This window comes from Stigmatopora argus, chromosome 2 (assembly GCF_051989625.1).
Source record: "Stigmatopora argus isolate UIUO_Sarg chromosome 2, RoL_Sarg_1.0, whole genome shotgun sequence".
Taxonomy (NCBI): Eukaryota; Metazoa; Chordata; class Actinopteri; order Syngnathiformes; family Syngnathidae; genus Stigmatopora; species Stigmatopora argus.
Window position 1 is genome coordinate 18,540,326 of NC_135388.1, and position 19,675 is coordinate 18,560,000.

At 38.6% G+C, this 19,675-nt stretch overlaps 2 protein-coding genes across 2 annotated transcripts in view; one reads left to right on the plus strand and one right to left on the minus strand.

Annotated features, from left to right (window-relative positions):
- On the plus strand, window positions 1-6,007 carry LOC144066637 (retinaldehyde-binding protein 1-like). The gene is made up of 8 exons (XM_077589825.1): window positions 1-100; window positions 868-902; window positions 1,004-1,132; window positions 1,196-1,400; window positions 3,973-4,151; window positions 4,241-4,399; window positions 4,468-4,578; window positions 4,650-6,007. Exons 2-8 carry the CDS (start codon window positions 894-896, stop codon window positions 4,794-4,796), a joined length of 939 nt encoding a protein of 312 aa, XP_077445951.1. The 5' UTR covers window positions 1-100; window positions 868-893; the 3' UTR covers window positions 4,797-6,007.
- LOC144066621 (monoacylglycerol lipase ABHD2) overlaps window positions 5,318-19,675 on the minus strand; it is a 14,482-nt gene continuing 124 nt past the window's right edge. Inside the window, exons 1-11 of the mRNA XM_077589824.1 lie at window positions 19,576-19,675; window positions 18,254-18,337; window positions 17,539-17,756; window positions 15,112-15,287; window positions 14,173-14,340; window positions 13,902-14,085; window positions 13,452-13,544; window positions 13,180-13,281; window positions 12,141-12,210; window positions 11,974-12,058; window positions 5,318-7,769 (exon numbers count right to left, since the gene is read on the minus strand). The exon at window positions 19,576-19,675 is cut by the window's right edge and continues 124 nt beyond it. Coding sequence (XP_077445950.1) covers window positions 7,561-7,769; window positions 11,974-12,058; window positions 12,141-12,210; window positions 13,180-13,281; window positions 13,452-13,544; window positions 13,902-14,085; window positions 14,173-14,340; window positions 15,112-15,287; window positions 17,539-17,747 — 1,296 coding nt within the window. The 5' untranslated portion in view covers window positions 17,748-17,756; window positions 18,254-18,337; window positions 19,576-19,675 and the 3' untranslated portion in view covers window positions 5,318-7,560. The remainder of the gene's footprint in view (window positions 7,770-11,973; window positions 12,059-12,140; window positions 12,211-13,179; window positions 13,282-13,451; window positions 13,545-13,901; window positions 14,086-14,172; window positions 14,341-15,111; window positions 15,288-17,538; window positions 17,757-18,253; window positions 18,338-19,575) is intronic.

The window sequence follows — 19,675 nt, forward strand, 5'->3', positions numbered from 1 at the left end:
CAATGATCATTGGTTGGTGCCACCCTCCGTTGTGGTCCCCTTTCCTCCTGTGGTCTTTGGTTCTTCCTCCCACTTTCCACTGATACTCACCACACTTAAGGTAAGACTGTCATTGCTCCATACTTGCCAGCTATTAGATTGCAGTGTGCGGTGTTGACACTGAGATTGTTTGGGTGGTAGGAATGAGACTGGAATGCTTGTAGAAAGTAGCAATTGCTCTTCTAATTGGATGGTGAAAGAACAATATTTAAATTCAGCTTAACTCACATGTGTCAAAGTGGCGGCCCGGGGGGCAAATCTGGCCCGCTGCATCATTTTGTGTGGCCCAGGAAAGTAAATCATGAGTGCCGACTTTCTGTTTTAGGATCAAATTAAAATGAAGAGTATAGATGTATATTAAATTTCCTGATTTTCCCCCTTTGAAATCAATAATTGTAATTTTTTAATCCATTTTTTCTGTGTTTTTAGTTCAAACATCATTTTGTAAAATCCAAAAATATACTAAAATATAAATTGTTTTAGAACTATAAAAAACTGAATATTCAGGGATTTTAATCCAGTTCTTTTAATCCATTTATAAAAAGTCTATCTAAATTTATCTGAAATGGTCCGGCCCACGTGAAATCGAGTTGACGTTAACGCGGCCCGCGAACCAACCCGAGTCTGACACCCCTGGCTTAATTTATGTGAGTCTTTTTGACACCCGTCGCTAAAATGCCAACATATTGTTAAATTATAACCATTTTAACCGTGTACGTTCTGAGGATTCCAGCCTCTGACTTTTTCATTAAACTAATTCAAACAGTCATCTTTTATGAAAACGTTCCAAATGTCATCTCATTTATCAAATGTCATGTTTCTCCACAGTGACAGGGTCCTAAAATATTGCGAACATGGCTGCTGTAAGTTCAATCAAACACGATGAGACATTTAAAACATTGTTATTGTGACAGTAGACACTTATCGTTGGATGGACCTTTATTTTGTCGGGTCTCTCATCTAGACTGGGTCTTTCCGTGTGGTTTCGGAGGAGGAGCAGGCCATGAGATCCAAGCTGGAGCACCTGACGGTGAAGGATCACGGGTCCGTGTTCGGTCCATGCCATAAAATGCCAGGCCACACGGCACAAAAGGTCAGTCGCTACGGCAATTGACGTGGACATTGTGACACTAATTATTGTCCCGCCATTTTCCAGGCCAAAGATGAGCTCAATGAGACCGAGGAGAGGAGGGCGATGTCCCTCAAGGACCTGCGGACCATGATGAAGGAGAGGGCGGCCGAGGGGGATGACCTAGCCAAGCTGGTGCTGGATCGTTTCGGAGACAAGCCCGACTCTCTTCTCCTGCGTTTCCTCAGGGCCCGCAAGTTCGATGTTGTCAGGGCTCACGAACTCCTGAAGGGTAACCATCTCCAACCTCATTACATGTCACTAACCGTATTATTTTAGCATTTGCTCCCATTCCGTATACATCTACGGATAGCTTTGGTAATTGCGGGTGAGGCCTCTCTTTTGTGCTCGCGTTTAGCACTAACTCTGTCCATCACAGAGAAAGAGGGTAATGTGTTTGTTAATTGGAGGCCATGATGAGCCCTTGACAAAGGCTTCCTTTGTTTCCAACTGGGACACAAGATTGGTCTCTTGATGAACTCAAAATGTACCAGTGGGAACTTCAGAGGAGGTTCCTAAATTACACTGGTTGTACTGGTGTCATGTTTGTCATTGATTGGTGCTAAAGATTGTTTGCAAAAGCTAAATTGAGTGAATGATTCATTGCTTATGAGTGGATTGAAAATGCTGATGTGGTTGAATTGGTACTCGATAAGCCAAGGGTGTCAGACTCGGATTGGTTCGCGGGCCGCATTAACGTCAACTCAGTTTCATGTGGGCCGGACCATTTTAGGTATAATATTTAGATATTTTTTTAAATAAATGGATTAAAAGAACTGGATTAAAAGCCCTGAATATTCAGTTTTTTATAGATCTAAAACAATGTTTATTTTAGCTTTTTTAAATATATTTTTTAGATTTTACAAAATGATTTTTGAACTAAAAACAGAAAAAATGGATTAAAAAATTACAATTATTGATTTAAAAGGGGGAAAATCAGGAAATTTAATATACATCCATACTCTTCATTTTAATTTGATCCTAAAACAGAAAGTCGGCACTCATGATTGACTTTCTTGGGCCGCACAAAATGATGCGGCGGGCCAGATTTGGCCCCTGGGCCGCCACTTTGATACCTGTGCGATAAGCAAATCTGCATTCACTTACTCCGAGATAAAAACGAGGCCGAAATATTACATCTCTAGCACTACTTGCACCCTAATCTTTCCTATCTTCCCTTTCCTAAATCTATGGTTTATTAGGTGTATTCACTCCCCACAAGCTGTACCACTTGTCAAAGGTAGTTATAATGAAGCTTGAATTAAATTGAACTGAATTGAATTGAATTGCTTTTTATTGTCATTATACAAGTGTAATGACATTTAAAGCTTCACCACAAAATGCACAAATAACAACAACAAACAGAGAAATTAATAAATAATAACAATAAATAATACATAAATAATCTATAAATTATAAATAAATCATAAATAAATAAGTAGCATTTCTGAGTGTTATGTACAGCTGGGTAGCATATGTGGTGTTTTTTTTGTATTGCCATCTCTTTCATTCTTTCTCTGTCCGTTTAAATCATCTGAAAAACAATAAAAACAATCAAAGTGGGAGTATACCAAGCTCCTCCATGCTATATTAAAACTGATTCAGCATTTTGTGTGCACCCCCTTAAAAAGAAACAAACAAGAAAATACAAAATATTCATTCATTCAGTTTCTGAACCGCTTATCCTCACAATTGTCATGAGTGTGTGCGGTCGATTGGTCGCCGGTCTTTTGGTCGCCCGGACCGCGACAACGGGCGACCAGAAGACCGGCAACCAAAAGACCGACGACCAAAAGACCGGCGACAAAACAAGGTAAAACAACACCGTCTACGCATCAATAAAAGCCAACAATGGCCATGAGCAGTTTCACTGAGCCGACGTGTGAGTGTATAAGAGTTTGTATGTACATGCGTTGTCCCTTTAAGAAGGTACGTCAGTCAGGGTCTTAACAAGTTCTCCAACAAAAAACAATAAAAGTCCGGGAAATTTGGAGCTTTTCTTTAGCCTAATAATGAATAGGGCATTAAGTATGACTAAATAGTAATTTGCAGTTTGTATTTAGGGAATTTGAGCAACAATTTAAATGGTAATTATCAATAACCTTCCGGGCGACCAAAAGACAGGCGACCAAAAGATCGGCGACCAAAAGACCGGCGACCAATCGACCGTGTACCGTCATGAGGGGGGTGCAGATGCCTATCACAGCTAACTACGGGCACCAGGCAGGGGACCCCCTGAATTGGTGGCCAGCCAATCCCAGGGTACAAGGAGACGGACAACCATTCACGCTCACACTCATACCTAGGGGCAATTTAGGGGGTGTCAATCAGCCTACCACGCATGTCTTTGAAATGTGGGAGGAAAATGGAGTACCCAGAGAAAACCCACGCAAGCCCAGGGTGAGCATGCAAACTCCACACACATCCCATAACTCTAAGGCCGATGCACTAACCACTCACCAAAAACAAAACAGTTGTGACTTTTTTTTTTTAAAGCTGAATTAAAGTTGTTGGCTGATATTTGGCAGCTCCGTCTGAAAATAAACCTCTTGGACCTGGACTATGACACAATGTATACTTAGGAGGAAGTTGACCAATGCTTGATGCGTTCATAATTGAGAGCTGAGAGTGGAAAAACAAACATGTGCGCATGCAAATGGACTTTTAATTGAGGTCTCGGTTATGCCGGGGTTAACCGTGGTGTCATTGCGTGTGTCCCACCAATAACCTCCACACACACCCTGCATTACATAACATTGCAAAGACTCACTGATGAGAACGCAATGCAATTGGTGTGCTTTTAGGTTACGTGCGCTTCAGGAAGGAGTACCCAGAGTTGTTTGAGAACCTGACACCCGAAGCGGTTCGCAGCACCATTGAGGCAGGGTACCCTGTGGTTCTCCCCAGCAGGGACAAGTATGGGCACGTGGTTCTGCTCTTCAACATTGAGAACTGGGATCTGGAGGAGATCACCTTTGATGAGGTTGGGAAAGAAAAATAAAACATTCTTGATGTTAAGAAGTCACACGTTCCTTCACCAAGGTCTTGACTCACCCTGTGTTCGTGTCTCAGATTTTAAGAGCCTACTGTGTCATTCTGGAGAAATTGCTTGAGAATGAAGAGACCCAGATCAATGGCTTCGTCCTGATCGAGAACTTTAAGGGCTTCACCATGCAGCACGCTTCAGGGATTAAGCCGGCCGAGCTCAAGAAGATGGTTGACATGCTGCAGGTCGCTCAGATAAGTAAACACGCTCAAAGGTGAGCATTTTTTTGATGGTGGTTTTGTCGACTACGCAGGATTCGTTCCCGGCCCGCTTCAAGGCGGTCCACGTCACCCACCAGCCCTGGTACTTCACCACCACATACAATGTGGTCAAGCCTTTCATGAAAAGCAAGCTGCTGGAAAGGGTGAGGGGTAGGGGACACTTGTCCTTTCATGCTACTCAAAGTCTGAATGGCTCCGGTACCTCTCGCTTCAGGTTTTTGTTCACGGGGACGAGCTGGACAACTACTTGAAAGAATTTGATGCCGACATCCTGCCCATAGATTTTGACGGGAAAGCATGCGTGGCGGACTGCCAGGCCATCGCTACAAGGCTTTTCGGCTCCGAGGACACGGCTCTTTGAACCGTCAATCGCCATGATTAGATCGTATTTGAAGCTAGAAGTTCAACTTCCATTTTTTTTAATCGAATGGCAGATGTAAAACATGATGCTATTTAGAATTAGAAAGTAGTGTAAGGTGGCACTTCATAAGGATGTTTACTGTAGATATTGCAGGGAGATGTTTGGAGATATTTCATAAGAAAGTGGTGCGTTTGGGGTTTACTTTATGAAGTCGAAGGATTTGTGATAGACCGTTAAAGTGCTTTGTTAAGCAGGAGAAATTGAGTGAGGTGAGAAGGATTATAAAGTCATTAAACACAAACCTGCTTGGTATTCGACAAAATCGGCGTGCGCTCCCTAGCCTTTTTACTCTAAAGATGTAATGTGACAATTAATTAGAAAGAACTTGAAGTTACCTCAATGTAATTTGCAGTGGATTTGAAACCATTCAATAAAATCTATATTTTTGAGGATGTGATAAATTTTGTCTGGAAACTGCAAAAACTGTATTTTAATCACACACACACACAAGATCCAACATGTTTCTTCTTTGGACAAAATTTATTTGGGAATGTAATCATGACTCCTTAACTAATCTCTTTAGAAAATGAAAACATGAAAATAAAAAATGTGTCCAAATGGGAAATATACAGTGCACTATTCTTGCCATCTTTGCATCCCTTTATGGCATCTGAGAATTAACAAATACTAACAAAATTAAAGCAGCATATGTATTGTGAGCTAGCAAGCAAGGATGACCCCAACCTAATAAGTATTTTGGATTTTAGTATTTGAATTACTCAGTTAACCTCAGAAAACGCAACCCTGAAATCCTAAAATGGAGCGGGAAAATGATTGGAATACACTGGCTTATTCATCGGATAAATAAATGTTCTCTTAAAGATAAAAACATTTGAGTTCCCCTTTGTTGGTGTCATATTTACATGACATTGATGTTCATAAATCTCTTCTGATTGCTTATTGCCTTCATTTTGTTTTCATCCCTGGCCTTTTAAATATTTCAAAATAAATACAGAATTTTATTTCCCTTAAACTCTCATTTGAAGTCGATTGTTTGATTGGTTGTTGCCAGATCAGATGAGATGCTAAAGTTCATCTCACTCACTGACGCACAAAGATATACAGATATTTCAAACACAGCACATACACAATTACAAAAAATAAAATAACTCTCATACATGAAGTATTGGCAGAAATAGTAAAAAAACAAAAACAAACTGAGGGCTGGGTGAATTGATGATTGGTTCCTCTTACAGTAGGTGGTAGCAGTGATTTTTGTATAAAGGCTATGTCGGCAGTAATAAATACAGTAAATGGTTGTTGGGCATGTTTATATTTGATGTTTTTTTTGTCAAACCTGACCACCTAATTTAACTCATGGGAAAGAACCACTTTGTACCATGCCAAAAACTATCACATTTAGTTTTTTTTCTTAATCAACATTATAACAGAAAAAAACACTAAACAAAAACTGCTTTAAATTATGTAGGAATTGTGGAAGTTGTTCAATGAAGTTGTTGTATTCACAAAGTGCTCCTTTTTCTTTACTGTATCCATTGCATAACAATTTTGAAATGAACTCATCTGTCACTTCAACTAGATAATTTCTTTCTTTCTTTCAAATTCGCAGTTGCATTAACAATAATAAATGTGAATTTGTTTTGGTTCAAACAGTTGCATTTCAGCACTGAAAAAAACGTTATACACTCAGTCAAGATGGTGGAGAACACCCTTTAACGTACAGTAAAGCATCTGACACTCACACATGTACTGTTCACTGGGTGAAAGGATCATTTGACCATCACCGGTGTTGTTCAAACAGTCCACTAAAGTTATTTGGTTTTATCATTTTGTAAGTTGGACAATCATACCTCGAGTACGCGAGCCTCTCTGCGCTTCACTCTCCCTTTAAAAGGTACAGTACACACTAACGCATCCTTGAAATGCATTTTTTCCACTGAACAATGTTTTCTCTGGGCTCAGAGCATTGGCGGTGGCTTAACCTCTCCACTGATGCTTCATCGGGTTAAAGGCAAACACAAGAGGAAAAAGGTTGTGACGACACCAATGAGAGACAATTGGAGCAGCTTTGGAATTTTCCAACACATTGTTGTCCTCTGACCTCAAATCCAGAGAAAACAACACCAACAAAAACATGATTGGATCGGCGTAGCATTAAAGTGCAAAGAATAAGAGTAAAAAAAATGCGACTTTGGGAATGTGCATGGATCCCATTTGGGGTTGCTCACAAGCAACTATGCTTTCTTCCTCTTTAAGTGCCTACAAAGATATTTTGAACTGCTATATATCTACCAACTGTAGCAGGGAACTTGGGTGGGGGCTATCAAAACAGTTTCTAGTCTTAATCTCTCCACACAAAATGCCACTACATTTTTGAATGGCAGATAATGCTAAAATGGCGGTGAGCGCTGCACGACTCTACTGCACCTGACGGGATCAGTTTTATGGTCCGCATCTCATTATTTTTTGTTGCGGACTTTACGATCGAAGGTAACCGTTGAGCACGCGTGGTCCAATATTGTGTCTCCTCCGCTTTGGACGTCACAGAGGCCGATTGTCGTTCCTGCGACTGCGCTGAAGGCATGGGGGCGTGTGGCGGTCGCGGAGGTCTGCAGCTGTGAGCAGAACCCGAAAACGAAGGCAGAGAAGAGAGGGGGCACTTCAAAGTGACTCCCAGGTGCTGAGATAGTGGGGTCTTGTGTGAGTTACGATCAGGGCATGGGAAAAGGAGATGAGACAAATTTTAGCATTTTTCCTTTGTGCAGGAACTCTCACTCAGGGGGTCGCTTTGGCATGGTGGTTTCTGCTTCTGCCACTGGCAAATGGCATTGGCGTATCCCACAATCACTTTGTCCATCCAGGTGAGGGGCTTGGGGAAGAGTACGGCCCCCTTAAAGAAGCCGAGGTGGCCCCCGTGTAGCGTCAAGGCAAAGATGACGTTTGGCTTTTTCTCTGTAGAGGGACAAAGGAGAGAGGTTTTAGAACCTCTGGACTTTGAAGCTGTCAAATTGTGCCAGTCATAGGACACAAGTCCACATATATGCTTGCCAGGAAAATGGCGCTGAGCATGTGGTTCAATACACAGATAACAGCCTCAGTTTCCTCAGATAGTAGATTGGCATGACAGTACAGGATAATAAAGTGTGTGTGTGTGTGTGTTAGGGTTGACAAAAATGATAATGGTTCAGTTTAGTATCAATCTTGTTAATAGTCATGTATACGTATGTATTGGTCCAGCCAAAATGATGAGATAAATTGTAACATGGCTTACAGAGTCTATAACCCAGTGTTTCCGAACCTTTTTTTGAGCTGCGCCACACTTTTTGCATTGAAAAAATCTCAAGGGACACCACGATCAGAAAATATTTTAATTTGAATCTATGTCGCCTCTATAAACAATAGTCATTCTCGTCAAAGCTTTATCAGGACGAATCACATAAACCTCCAAAATTATTCCAAAATCTCCTTTTTCATACTGACCTAATGTCACCAAAAGTTAATGTCTGCAGACCCTGAACAACTTCCGGTTCGAGTGATGCAAAAATAAGTAATGTAATGTTTTTAATCGCATAATGTTACGACTTTTGTCCAAATATTAGAACTTAAATCTCCTAATATTACGCCAAACATTTTTGTGCTCACACAGACTTTACGTTGCCAAAAGTTGAAACAAAACAACTTCTGGTTCATGTTAGATAAAGATAAGCAACAAAATGGCCGTTTCAGAATTTGAATCTTGTAATAGTATAATCTATAATTTAACGTTCATCCTATTTAGATTTTAACCTTGTAAAAGTAAAATTTTGATCTCGTTATATTCATATTAATTTTTCTCTGAATATTACATTGCACACGGCACAGTTGTTGGGAAACTGCTTCCAATGCAAAAGTTAAATCATAGTTAAAGTATATATTAGTAGTATACATGTATGGTATGTATAAACTTGAGTCTGGTTGACATCATTTCTTTGATGCGTTTGCAAAAATAACAATTAAAGGGATTTTTTTTCTGCCCACATGGTAATCAATAATTAAACTCAGACATGCCTGATTCTCTTGCTTGAGTGAAAAATAAAATAATTCTATTAAAACCAATAATAAAATACATGTAAAATATCAGGGCATGAGAAGAATATTTTTTTGTGTGCAAACAAAATAACCTGTGTACAATATTTTATTATTTGTTGGAACACTCTTTAATTTAAGTCAAGAGTAAAGAGGTAATGGAGCGTTCCTTCATGATAACCAGATAACAAAGGTGCTAAGCAAATTATTTTATGCTGCACCAATCTGTAACATCGTATAATAGAACAGAAACTGAGGTGATTCCTGTAGACCTCATAAATCATCCTAAAAACATTATTACGCCACCTGGGATCCATTTTATAGTGTAGTACAGAATGATGTCAATCTAGGTGAGACGGCCCGTAGATCTGAAATATTTCACTTTTATTGATAGCGGTAAACTAGGATGGATCCATTGAATGATCATGCTTCAGTCCCAATGAAATCAATAAAGATTCAATCCGTTTTGACTGGGAAGGCAGGCAGCGATCATTCAATAAATTGGGAAGACATATTAAAAAAAGTATTTTAGTAGCATGGGGCATCACAATCCTCTATCAGTCAAATATTGGGTAGCTACATCAGTATAACCGTGTCTAAATCCTATATCAGGTGATTTGGATTAAAGTGGACATGGTCAGTCGATCTGACCTAATAAAACAAGATAAGGGGCAAAACTAGGACACCTCCCTGAAGCCGATAAATGATTCATCTGGATCTGGCGGCCACGTAAACTTGCACAGGATTCTACAGCTGTGCTCGGTCGGGCGGGCAGCGTGGTCGGCTATAGAGGATTGGCCTGGATCTCGTTATTTTGTCTCTTATCTAGGTTAGTGGGAGACACTGATGCAGTTCAGTAGTGATTAAGATCCCACAGGGCTTTCGACTGTGTGGAAGCAGCCTTAAGTGCTTGTCCATACTCTACAACACCAGCTGTAAAATGATGGCCTGGCAACATCGCTTGGGATAGAAAATGATCAGTTGTTACTATAGTGGCAGTAGGGGTGTACTCTGAAATGTTTAGAACACGAGCGGATGGCAGTCATGCCTTTTGCTGCTAGCATGTCTGTGTCACAGCATTGTAATTTAGAACCAACAGCTGCACATGGTGTGTCTATGTGTGTGCATTCATGGACACCGTGACTCGCACATGATGGACTTTTTCTTTCCCAAATAGCATGTGACTTTGTATTTAGGGCAGTATTTACAGGCCGAGAGCCAAAGTGTCCGAGGCTGGATTTACAAAGGATAATTCAAGTGACACAATTCAGGTTTTTTTGCTCTCAAATGACATAACTGTTGTGATTTGAATTGACGTTATGAAGGCATTATAAGGCAATGCACAACACACATGGGTGGCTATAATCAAATTGAATACAAAATGTCTCCTCAAAATAGAAACATTTGATACGGATCATGTACCGGATGTACGAATACCATAAATCCAATATAACCTCTCAATGCAGGCAGAACATAATAAAACTGGTTCATATTGGGTATGTCTCACTGTCAGTCCAGAGCATTCCAGAGAGGTTATACCCTATTTTCTTGCATATACGCCATGTTTGTAACTTTAAAAAATTATGACTGAATCAAGGGCACGGCTTATATGTGCACAAGACTTACAGTTTCTATATTCTTTTTCACCAGCAGATGTCGGCAAATTAACATTTACTATTTGTTGGTTATTTTCTGTTTTGCAGTAAGAAAACAACCACTACTGGATGAATTACTAACTTCCTTATGATAATGTGCTTTTGATTCATGCAGTATCACAGAAATATCACATGCAAGGATTTTTCTTAAGATTTTCCCTTCAAAGTAACACATTTGTACTCCCAATTAAAACCACGAATATGTAGGTGAAAATTGTGAATAGGGGGTGGCTTATATGCGAGAGACTGTAAAATTCAACGATTTTAAGGAAATTTTAAGGGTGCGGCTTATACCCGGGGGTGATTTATATGCGAGAAAATATGGTAAATGTGACATTGTTGGTTACATGGCATAATTTTTCTCTCGGACTTTTAAAATGTATTTTACTTGGTGCTTGGACTTCTGCCAGATCTTTAATAAAAGCAAGGCATTTTGACCAGACAGGAAGGTTTGGTGAAATGTGATTACTTAAAGTTGGCACCACAACTGTGTTACACCCAGTGGTCATAAAAAATAAATTTAAGCAGAATTGCAAGCCACGGATAGCAAGATCATTACTGTATATTATTCTCAAAGTACTCAAATGTAATCAAAACATTGTGAAGTCACTTTCATATTAAAGCAAGACCATGGCTCTACTTGATATTTGTCCATCTGCCCACAACTATGACTTGATTCTGCTAGCATCATGCTTCAATATGAAGAAACCTCTTCAAACAAGATGTTATCGTACGGATAAATAGGCTTAAGGACAGTTTTTTCCCAGATCCATCAGGACTCTAAACTTGCGGTAACACGACACACAATCCTTTCTGCGTAATAACTTTGGGGTGAGGTAATATGAAAAGACGTTGGGCGGTGATCTGCCTCCTACTGGCTGACTGAAGTTAAGTGAAAGACAGTGAGAGGTAAGTGATCCGCTCGGGGGGTGATGCGATGTATTCATCACGGCAGAATGCCAAATTACAAGTCCGAAATTTTCACTTGTTTGGGTCTTTTGCCGGGAAAATGCACCTTATGGAGAAGCACTACCAATTTCGTCAAACGCAATTTCTGGGTATGATGACAATTAGGCTTTTGTCGAGTCAATGATGATGACAAAGCCTATGTTCGATTATTATTATTATTATCCTGTTTTTATAGTGGACTTCTGGACCAACAAATTAAGCAAGCGTGAAATGTAGAGGAAAATAAAGTAAAAAATACTGCTATTATTTCTATCAAAACAGGAGAACATATTTGAACACGTTCCTACGGAGGCATGCGTGCGTTGACACTTAAGTTAAGAAGGAAAACCATGGTCACCAATACCAAAGATAATGCACTAAAACTGTTTTTTTTAGTTCTGATAAATCCAATCCAGTTATATTCTGTGGAATGACAGTCATAAACATCTGTTTGTGTCACTAAGGTGCTTTTTATGATTTTTACTTACCAGCTAGTGTGCGGGGTATTTTGAGGAGTGAGTCATGAACCAGAGGATCATCTGCAGCATTGACGAGCAGCAGTGGTACATTTACCTATGGAATAATAATTACAGTTAAAACAGATGAAAGTTACAGGAAGAAAAGTGAAATTGTTGGCGAGCTGCTCTTATCTTACGTTGTGAATATAATGAACGCAACTTTCTTTCTCGTAATACTCTTTGAGAGAGCTGTGTCCATGGAATTTCCTTTTGAAAGAAACAGGCAACACAATTGATCCAATTTAAGAAACGTGAATATATTCAGAATCAAAGACTAGAATTACAAGAACACAAACCAACACACAACAAATTGGACAGCAAGTGTTCAGGATTTTATTATATTTATTACATCATTTTTTAACCCTAGGAGGTCATCATGAAGTCATGTCATAAATCAAGATAAAAAAACATGTGCACGTGGACCAGTCTGGGAGGTAAAACCTTCATTACTCTGACTTGCTTTTGTTTATTTATTTAGATTTGAGAATTGGTTCCCAGTCATTTAAATGCACCGAATCATTTGTTTACTTACTTGAGTAATAATGAGAACAAATTAAACATTAATTTCTGATACATTGTAAATGAGTGAGCTAGAATATGCAATTTGGTTGTAAATCTTTCCAAAATGTTGTGAAGTCACAAAGGATCTAAGATTTTTATCTAAGAAAATTATTAGTCACTTGACAAGATCTCCAAGCTCTCTTCTGTTCCTTTTGATAATTATTTTTTATTAATGTTATTATTACGGTTATTATTATTATTATTAATATTATTATTTGAGAACTTTCCAGACAGAATGTTGGGCTTTTTTTTGCTTGTCACTGCTTATTTAACTTATCAGAACATATTTATTGGTGATCATATGCGTTTTTTTCTCTTGTTTTTGTATTTATCTGGATAATGAACAATAGAATATATTTTCTTTTGTTAAATTATGATCTTCCATATTAATCTAAAGATTGTGAAGACAGTTTGTCGGTTATTAGCCTCAGTGCATACCGCGCCAATACAAGCTCTGAGGAAGGATTGCAGAAAAATATTTTGCAAGACCAAACAATTGATTAGGGAATAATTACGGAATTACAATCTCCTCTTTTTCTAAACTTTTGTCAATTAACAATGTTACGTAAGGGAATGTGTGTCATTCAAACACCAAAACTGGCTATCTTAATGTACCTCATGATATTGTCGTCGATCTGCATGAGGGACGTTGCCGTGTATAGCCGACCAAGATCTCCTTCTATCATTTTAACAGAGTTTCCAGCGAATAGGCTGTGCCTGGAGGATTCAGAAATTAAAATACATTAATTCAAAAGGTTCAGCCTTTTTGTAATTTGAAAATAATTTATTATGACGATATACTCTGTTCTCGCCGATAGGTTAATTTCGATCCAAATCAAATCATTATTGAAGAGTATGACATACAAAGTCACTTAAGGGTGTGTTACCTGTGAGAAAGGATTATTTTCTTCATGTTGTCAGCCATGAGAAAATTATAAAAGCGCCTGAACTGATCCCACTGTAGGAATGTTTCCTGCGCCCTGAGAGACAAAAAGTCAGAAAGTCGGCTTAGTGCTTACAGTACCACTCAGCATTCCAAACACAGGATGTCATATGTAATCCATTGGACGAAAACTCATGACAGGGAGGGAGTGTGTGAGGCATCACCTAGCATCTGATTGGCCGAGATGTTGACACAGAAAACTTAGAATGAAATCAAAATTATGGTTTAACTGATGAAAAACAATGTAGCTTTACACACCAAAAAAGGATTAGAGTAATCATAATTACTAGTAATGTGAGTAAGTGTATATAAAGGAGTGAGATAGAATGCAATCATATTTAATCCAGATATAAGACCATTTTTTTCTGAATCATGCAATGAAACTTCCACTCACCGAAGAGCACTGTAACCTTGACAGACGCTGACACAGCAAAGCACTCGCTCCTGGTTGGACATGTTCTCACCCAGGAATTTGCAAACTATGTTTCCACCCAGGCTAAATCCCACCACTATCAAATGGGTTTGAGGATATGCCCGCTTGATGTACCCAACCATGGCGGCAAACTCCCACGTGCAGCCTGTGCGAATACAGTGAATTACTCATTAGCATTTTTCAAGACCGTCAACCGTGTTGCTTTACTGAAACGACAAACATCATTACTTGCCATAAGTAAACATGCGTGGCGAAGTGAGCTCGATGTTGGGTAGAGCGCCGAGGTGATTCAGCACAGCGCAACGGTAACCGTCCTTCTGGGCGTAATCCACAAAAGTCCGAATATAATGCTTCTCACTGTGGTTACCGATACCAGGGCATATCACCATGGTGATGTCATCTAGTGAAAAAGGGATGAGTATGTCACAAGCCAGAGATTTTGCATTATATTACTACTGCGCACCGAATCCAAGCACGTCAAGTTGATTTTTAGCATTTAGAATTTAAAGCAAAACATTTTCAGTAGATATAGAAAAGGAACTCTTGTGAAATAAAAATGCAATTTAATCATATATAAAAATATTAAAAATAGTATATGTACATACATAGTTATTATTATTATTATTTATTTATGTATTTATTTTGATATAACTTCTTTTTTTTCACTAATCTAAATACATTTTTTTTTCGTTTGAGAGGGGACTTTTTGTACACTTTTTGCACTTATTTAAACTCCACTTTAGTTTTCTTGTGGTGAAACATTATTTTTGTTGAAATGTTATGTCCTTGGAGGCATTGCTAAACGGACAGATCCAAAATCTCTTTAGTTGCAGCTTTTCAGTGACACCAAAAAACCTTTGAAATAGAATTTTAATTTGGATGTGGGTTCATAATCTCCTACGCCCACAAGTCTCTCTGAAGAAATGTAACCCCACCATCTGCCGTAATTAATGAGAACAAATCAGGACTGTCTTAACTGGACATTAAAAGGAATATCTTCAAGTCCCCTCCATGCATATGTAAGTATTCAGATATTCTGTGAGTTGGAGAGTAATTGATCTAGAAATTAGTCTGATGAACTCCAACTATTACATTTACGGGCAACATTGCTTATAAAATAGAATATAACAGTTTTAAAATGATTTCAGGAAGACATTTTGGTTTAGTTTACCTCCTGTTCGATGGTCCCCCATTGGTTCAAAAAGGTCAAAGGTCGCAGTGGCCCCATCCTGCATGGGCAAGTACTTCCTGATCCCACTGGGATGAGGTGCGCTCACCCGACCGAGTTTCCCATATAAGGCTGTTTGGAGGTGACCACTCTTGCCCCACAGCAGTGGAGGAATATACCTGAACAACACAAAATTGATTAACAACTTCCTTTAGAAAAACAAATGATAGATTTGGATTGATGGTTTGCGTGCAAGGCCATACAGTAGGCTTTTTAGCGACTACCTCAGAAGATTATGCAATCAGCCATTGAAGTGACATGAATGTTTAATCTGGCAGCGGTGCTACAGTTTGTTGTTTCAAGTTACTCAGTGGGCGTGCTTAACATTCCAGCGACACCTTTGAAGTCCTGAGTTATGAAATACGCTGCTGAAACAGCTGCTTATAACTCAGATGGCTTTAGTAGAATCTCATCGAAAAGGTGATTTCCCTCACATAATATCTCCGTAGTTTATCCAAACCTTGTTTATTAGCTCAGTTTTAAGGAGCAAACACACAAATCAATGCAACACACATTGGCAATATTTTCTTAAGAATACGGTGATGGCCATTAACAACTTCTGACACTGTGATTACAAGTTCCACATATCTTAAAGCGGATAAGTCTCGGTGTATACAGTTCATAGTGACGCCACATATTACACAAGGCCTTTAACCTTGCCCCTGTCTCGTCTCTGGCTTCAACATTTACTGCACCTTGAAACAACACTGTTACATAAGAGCGCATGCAGTCACTCCAATTAGGTAACGTGATCACCTCTGTCAATTGTTCTTAGCATAAGTGGATATTAACCACACCTATCTAGAGGGTGCAGAGCAGCATTAATCTAATACAAGAGATGGTTCACCTATGAGGGGGAGGATGTACGTCACCAAATTTATGACATATCGTTTCTTTAAAGAACGACAATAGCATATTTACCGGTATTACATAGTCCTGCCCAAATACATTCAATTCAAGGTCCTACAATCGCTTTAACAAACTTTTTTGCCGAACTCAATCAAAAATACAAAGGAGTTTTAATGTTTTTCTAAGTTTTGTTGCTGGAACACTTCAGACATTTGAATTAAAAACTGCCAAATCCCATATCTAAAATGTGAGGATTTTAATTGAGGTTTTGCTTGATTTGGTTGAGTTCTTTCTTAAACAATCGATGTATCGATCCATATCAACCTATTATTACCCTGCAATAGCTGGACATTGTTACTTGTTAAAGCCGCTCTTTACAGTAGCTCCCAAACAGTGTTTTTTTTTTTTAATCTCAAAGAAGTTTAAGTATCTAAACCAAGGGTGTCAGACTCGGGTTGGTTCGCGGGCCGCTTTAACGTCAACTTGATTTCACGCGGGCCGGACCATTTTAGATATAATATTTAGATATTTGTATATATAAATGGATTAAAAGAACTGGATTAAAAACCCTGAATATTCAGTTTTTTTATAGATCTAAAACAATGTTTATTTTAGCTTTTTTTAAATATATTTTTAGATTTTACAAAATGATTTTTGAACTAAAAACACAGAAAAAATGGATTTAAAAATTACAATTATTGATTTAAAAGGGGGAAAATCAGGAAATTTAATATACATCTATACTCTTCATTTTAATTTGATCCTGAAACAGAAAGTCGGCACTCATGATTTACTTTCCCGGGCCACACAAAATGATGTGGCGGGCCAGATTTGGCCCCCGGGCCACCACTTTGACACATGTGATCTAAACTAAAACATAGCATCAAGATGCACTTGATGTTATTTGTTGACGTAGCAACAGTCCAAACTATGTCAGTTCTCACGCATAGAACACAACATTACTCCTCTTGTTGATCCTGATGACTTCTCCGCACTGGTATTTTTCTTGCACACAAAAAAATAGGGTGTCATAAATGTTGAAATCATATCATGCATTGGGTCAAGATGACTGATAATAAATGATATCTACTCACCCGTAGCAATTAACATTCAACAAAATGACAAGCAAAGGGGTCCATAAGTACAGGTTACATAATCAGACCCTCGTGATTGACTCTACTAAAGATCTAAGATTTCCTCAGGAACAATAGAAGAGGATGCTGCTCTCAAAGTTTAATGGTAAAAAATATTTCTTCATCAGACTTCAAGAAAGTCTTCAGAAATTAACAGTAACTTAGGAGTACTATATAACATATTTAAATGTTCTTTCACTTTTCTATGAATTTTCTGTGTATTATTTTAGACAGTGATTTCATGATTTTTAAAATCATGAAGCCACCACCGCTGAAGTCAAGCGGCCCTTAAAAACACTGACGACTCGAAAAGTGCAATTATCACTTGACTACGGTTGCAAAAATATCGACATTTTAATAGCAATGTCACAAATGATAGACAACTCACTCTTTGGTCAGCTGAGAACAGGACTTGAGCAGAAAGTGGTTGAGGGGCGTGTCTTGATAGGTCAAGTCTGGGGGCGCAGTGGGGCTCTTGAGATTTAGGCAACGTACGATGACATAGAGGACCGTTGCCACCGCTGCCATCTTCATGCCATCAAACATTGCTGGCAGCTCCGGAGAGATGGTGTGCACATCTGAATTGTGCGTGCTCATAATTGCTCTCTAATAGGGAAAAAAAATGTGGTTACACAACAACATTAAGATAAGCATTCTGATCATGTGAAATGTATTCTGAAAAGAAATTAAGTTATGCTCAATTCTCACTGTGACATTCATGCGAAAACAGGAAGGAACACTGAGCAAAGGAGAGCCATGTTATGTCTCATCGTTATAGTTTTAGGGAAGTGTAGGACACAAGTTCACACAAAGTTGCGCAAAAGCCTTGCATCACTAGTGGTTTTCATGTAAACTATTACTAGTAAAAGGGAAAATACAGACTTTGGTAGTGATTATTTATTCACTGAGCTATTTGATTCAGGTTTTTGTTTTTTCAACTACATTGTTGTGCTTTTTTTGTTAACCGGAAATGTGTCACTTCAACTTCTTTGTACACAATAATTATCATATACATTCTTAGGAGTGGTTCTAAGGTACATTTCACTGCAACAGAAATGCTGAGCAATAGGAAGTCACTAAATATGAATAGAGTTAAGACTTACTTGAATGTGAGGTGGCAGCAATGAACAATATTTTCCAAAAACAAGGGAAATATGATGGGTGGAGTCACAGTGAAGTGGTCAAACCTAAAAAGCACAAACAAAAAAGGCTTGCTTCATTATATACGAGACAGAACACACCAAGATGTTTGACAATGAGTCATGTGAACTGTTTGAACAGTCACTACAAGCAAAAGATAGACAATTCCTTACTATTGGTAAGGGTGAATGTCAGAGCTTAACTCATTGGCTGCCATTGCCATTGCAAGATCTCTAATCTGTTTTAACTGGGAGGGCTAGCAGCGATCCTCCGCTCAAATATGAACTTTAAGAGCCGTTCCTCCTACTTTAAATGAATTGAACGCCAATCTTTGTCAATGAGGCAATGAGCTAATAAGCAAATTCAGTCATCATTATTAGAATAAAGTACCAAATCAAAGTAGCACCGTTGTTTTTTTCACCAGATGCCTGATGCCTGCTACTGCTAATTGGACTCATACCTAAATATTAATTTTATTATCATCATATCCTATCATATAATCTTCTGAACCGCTTTATCCTCACTCGGGTCGCAGGGGGTGCTGGAGCCTATCCCAGCAGACTTTGGGCCAGAGGTGGGAGGCAAATTTTATTAATATTTATTTTTGTTATTATTTTATTTTGTTATTATTCAAGTTGATTGACCATTTTTGTTATGTATTTCTATAAAGTTTGCCAACTCCTCTATTTGAAAGCAAAAACAAGTTCAAGATTTTCAACTCTTTTCTTTAAGCGATCACTATCTTTATTTAAACTCAATTGTCATAAAAATAAAATTCTAACTCGTTAACTGTTTCAAGATGACAGCGACACGGTTGTTTTCTGGATTAGCAACACAACATATATAAACAAGAGTACATCCTTAATGGTACATTACATTTTTTTTGAAGGATGTTTTGGTCAGTAAAAATGGATGCTTGGGTTTGATCTATATCCTCCCCTACTAATGTTCTTTGTCACGACTTCTTGCTAGCAAAAAGGCGCACTGTGCTTTACACTGACGTTACTACATGATGCAGATGGAAAGATCGAAGAGGAAAAAGAGAAAATAAAGTTAAATGACCTGCTGGTCTGAAGACAAAACCACCCGCTCTTTGCATTCACCTAATATGGAAAGAAATCGGGTTCCTTTAAAAGACTCATCGAATCTATTTTTAGGTTCATATAGTATAAGGCGTTCAATTTCATCCGATTTAGTAGTACATGCGAGTAAAATGATGTATTATGTAGAAAGAACACGAGACACCCAGTCGTTGAAGCATCTTTAGCATATTAGCGTTGCCTACCACAGCCGAAGGAAAGATTCCGGAGCGTCCAGACCTCAAATAAAGCCGTGGGAGTTCATTTGTTTTTGGGTTTTTTTCCTCTCGGTGTTAAGTCATGTCC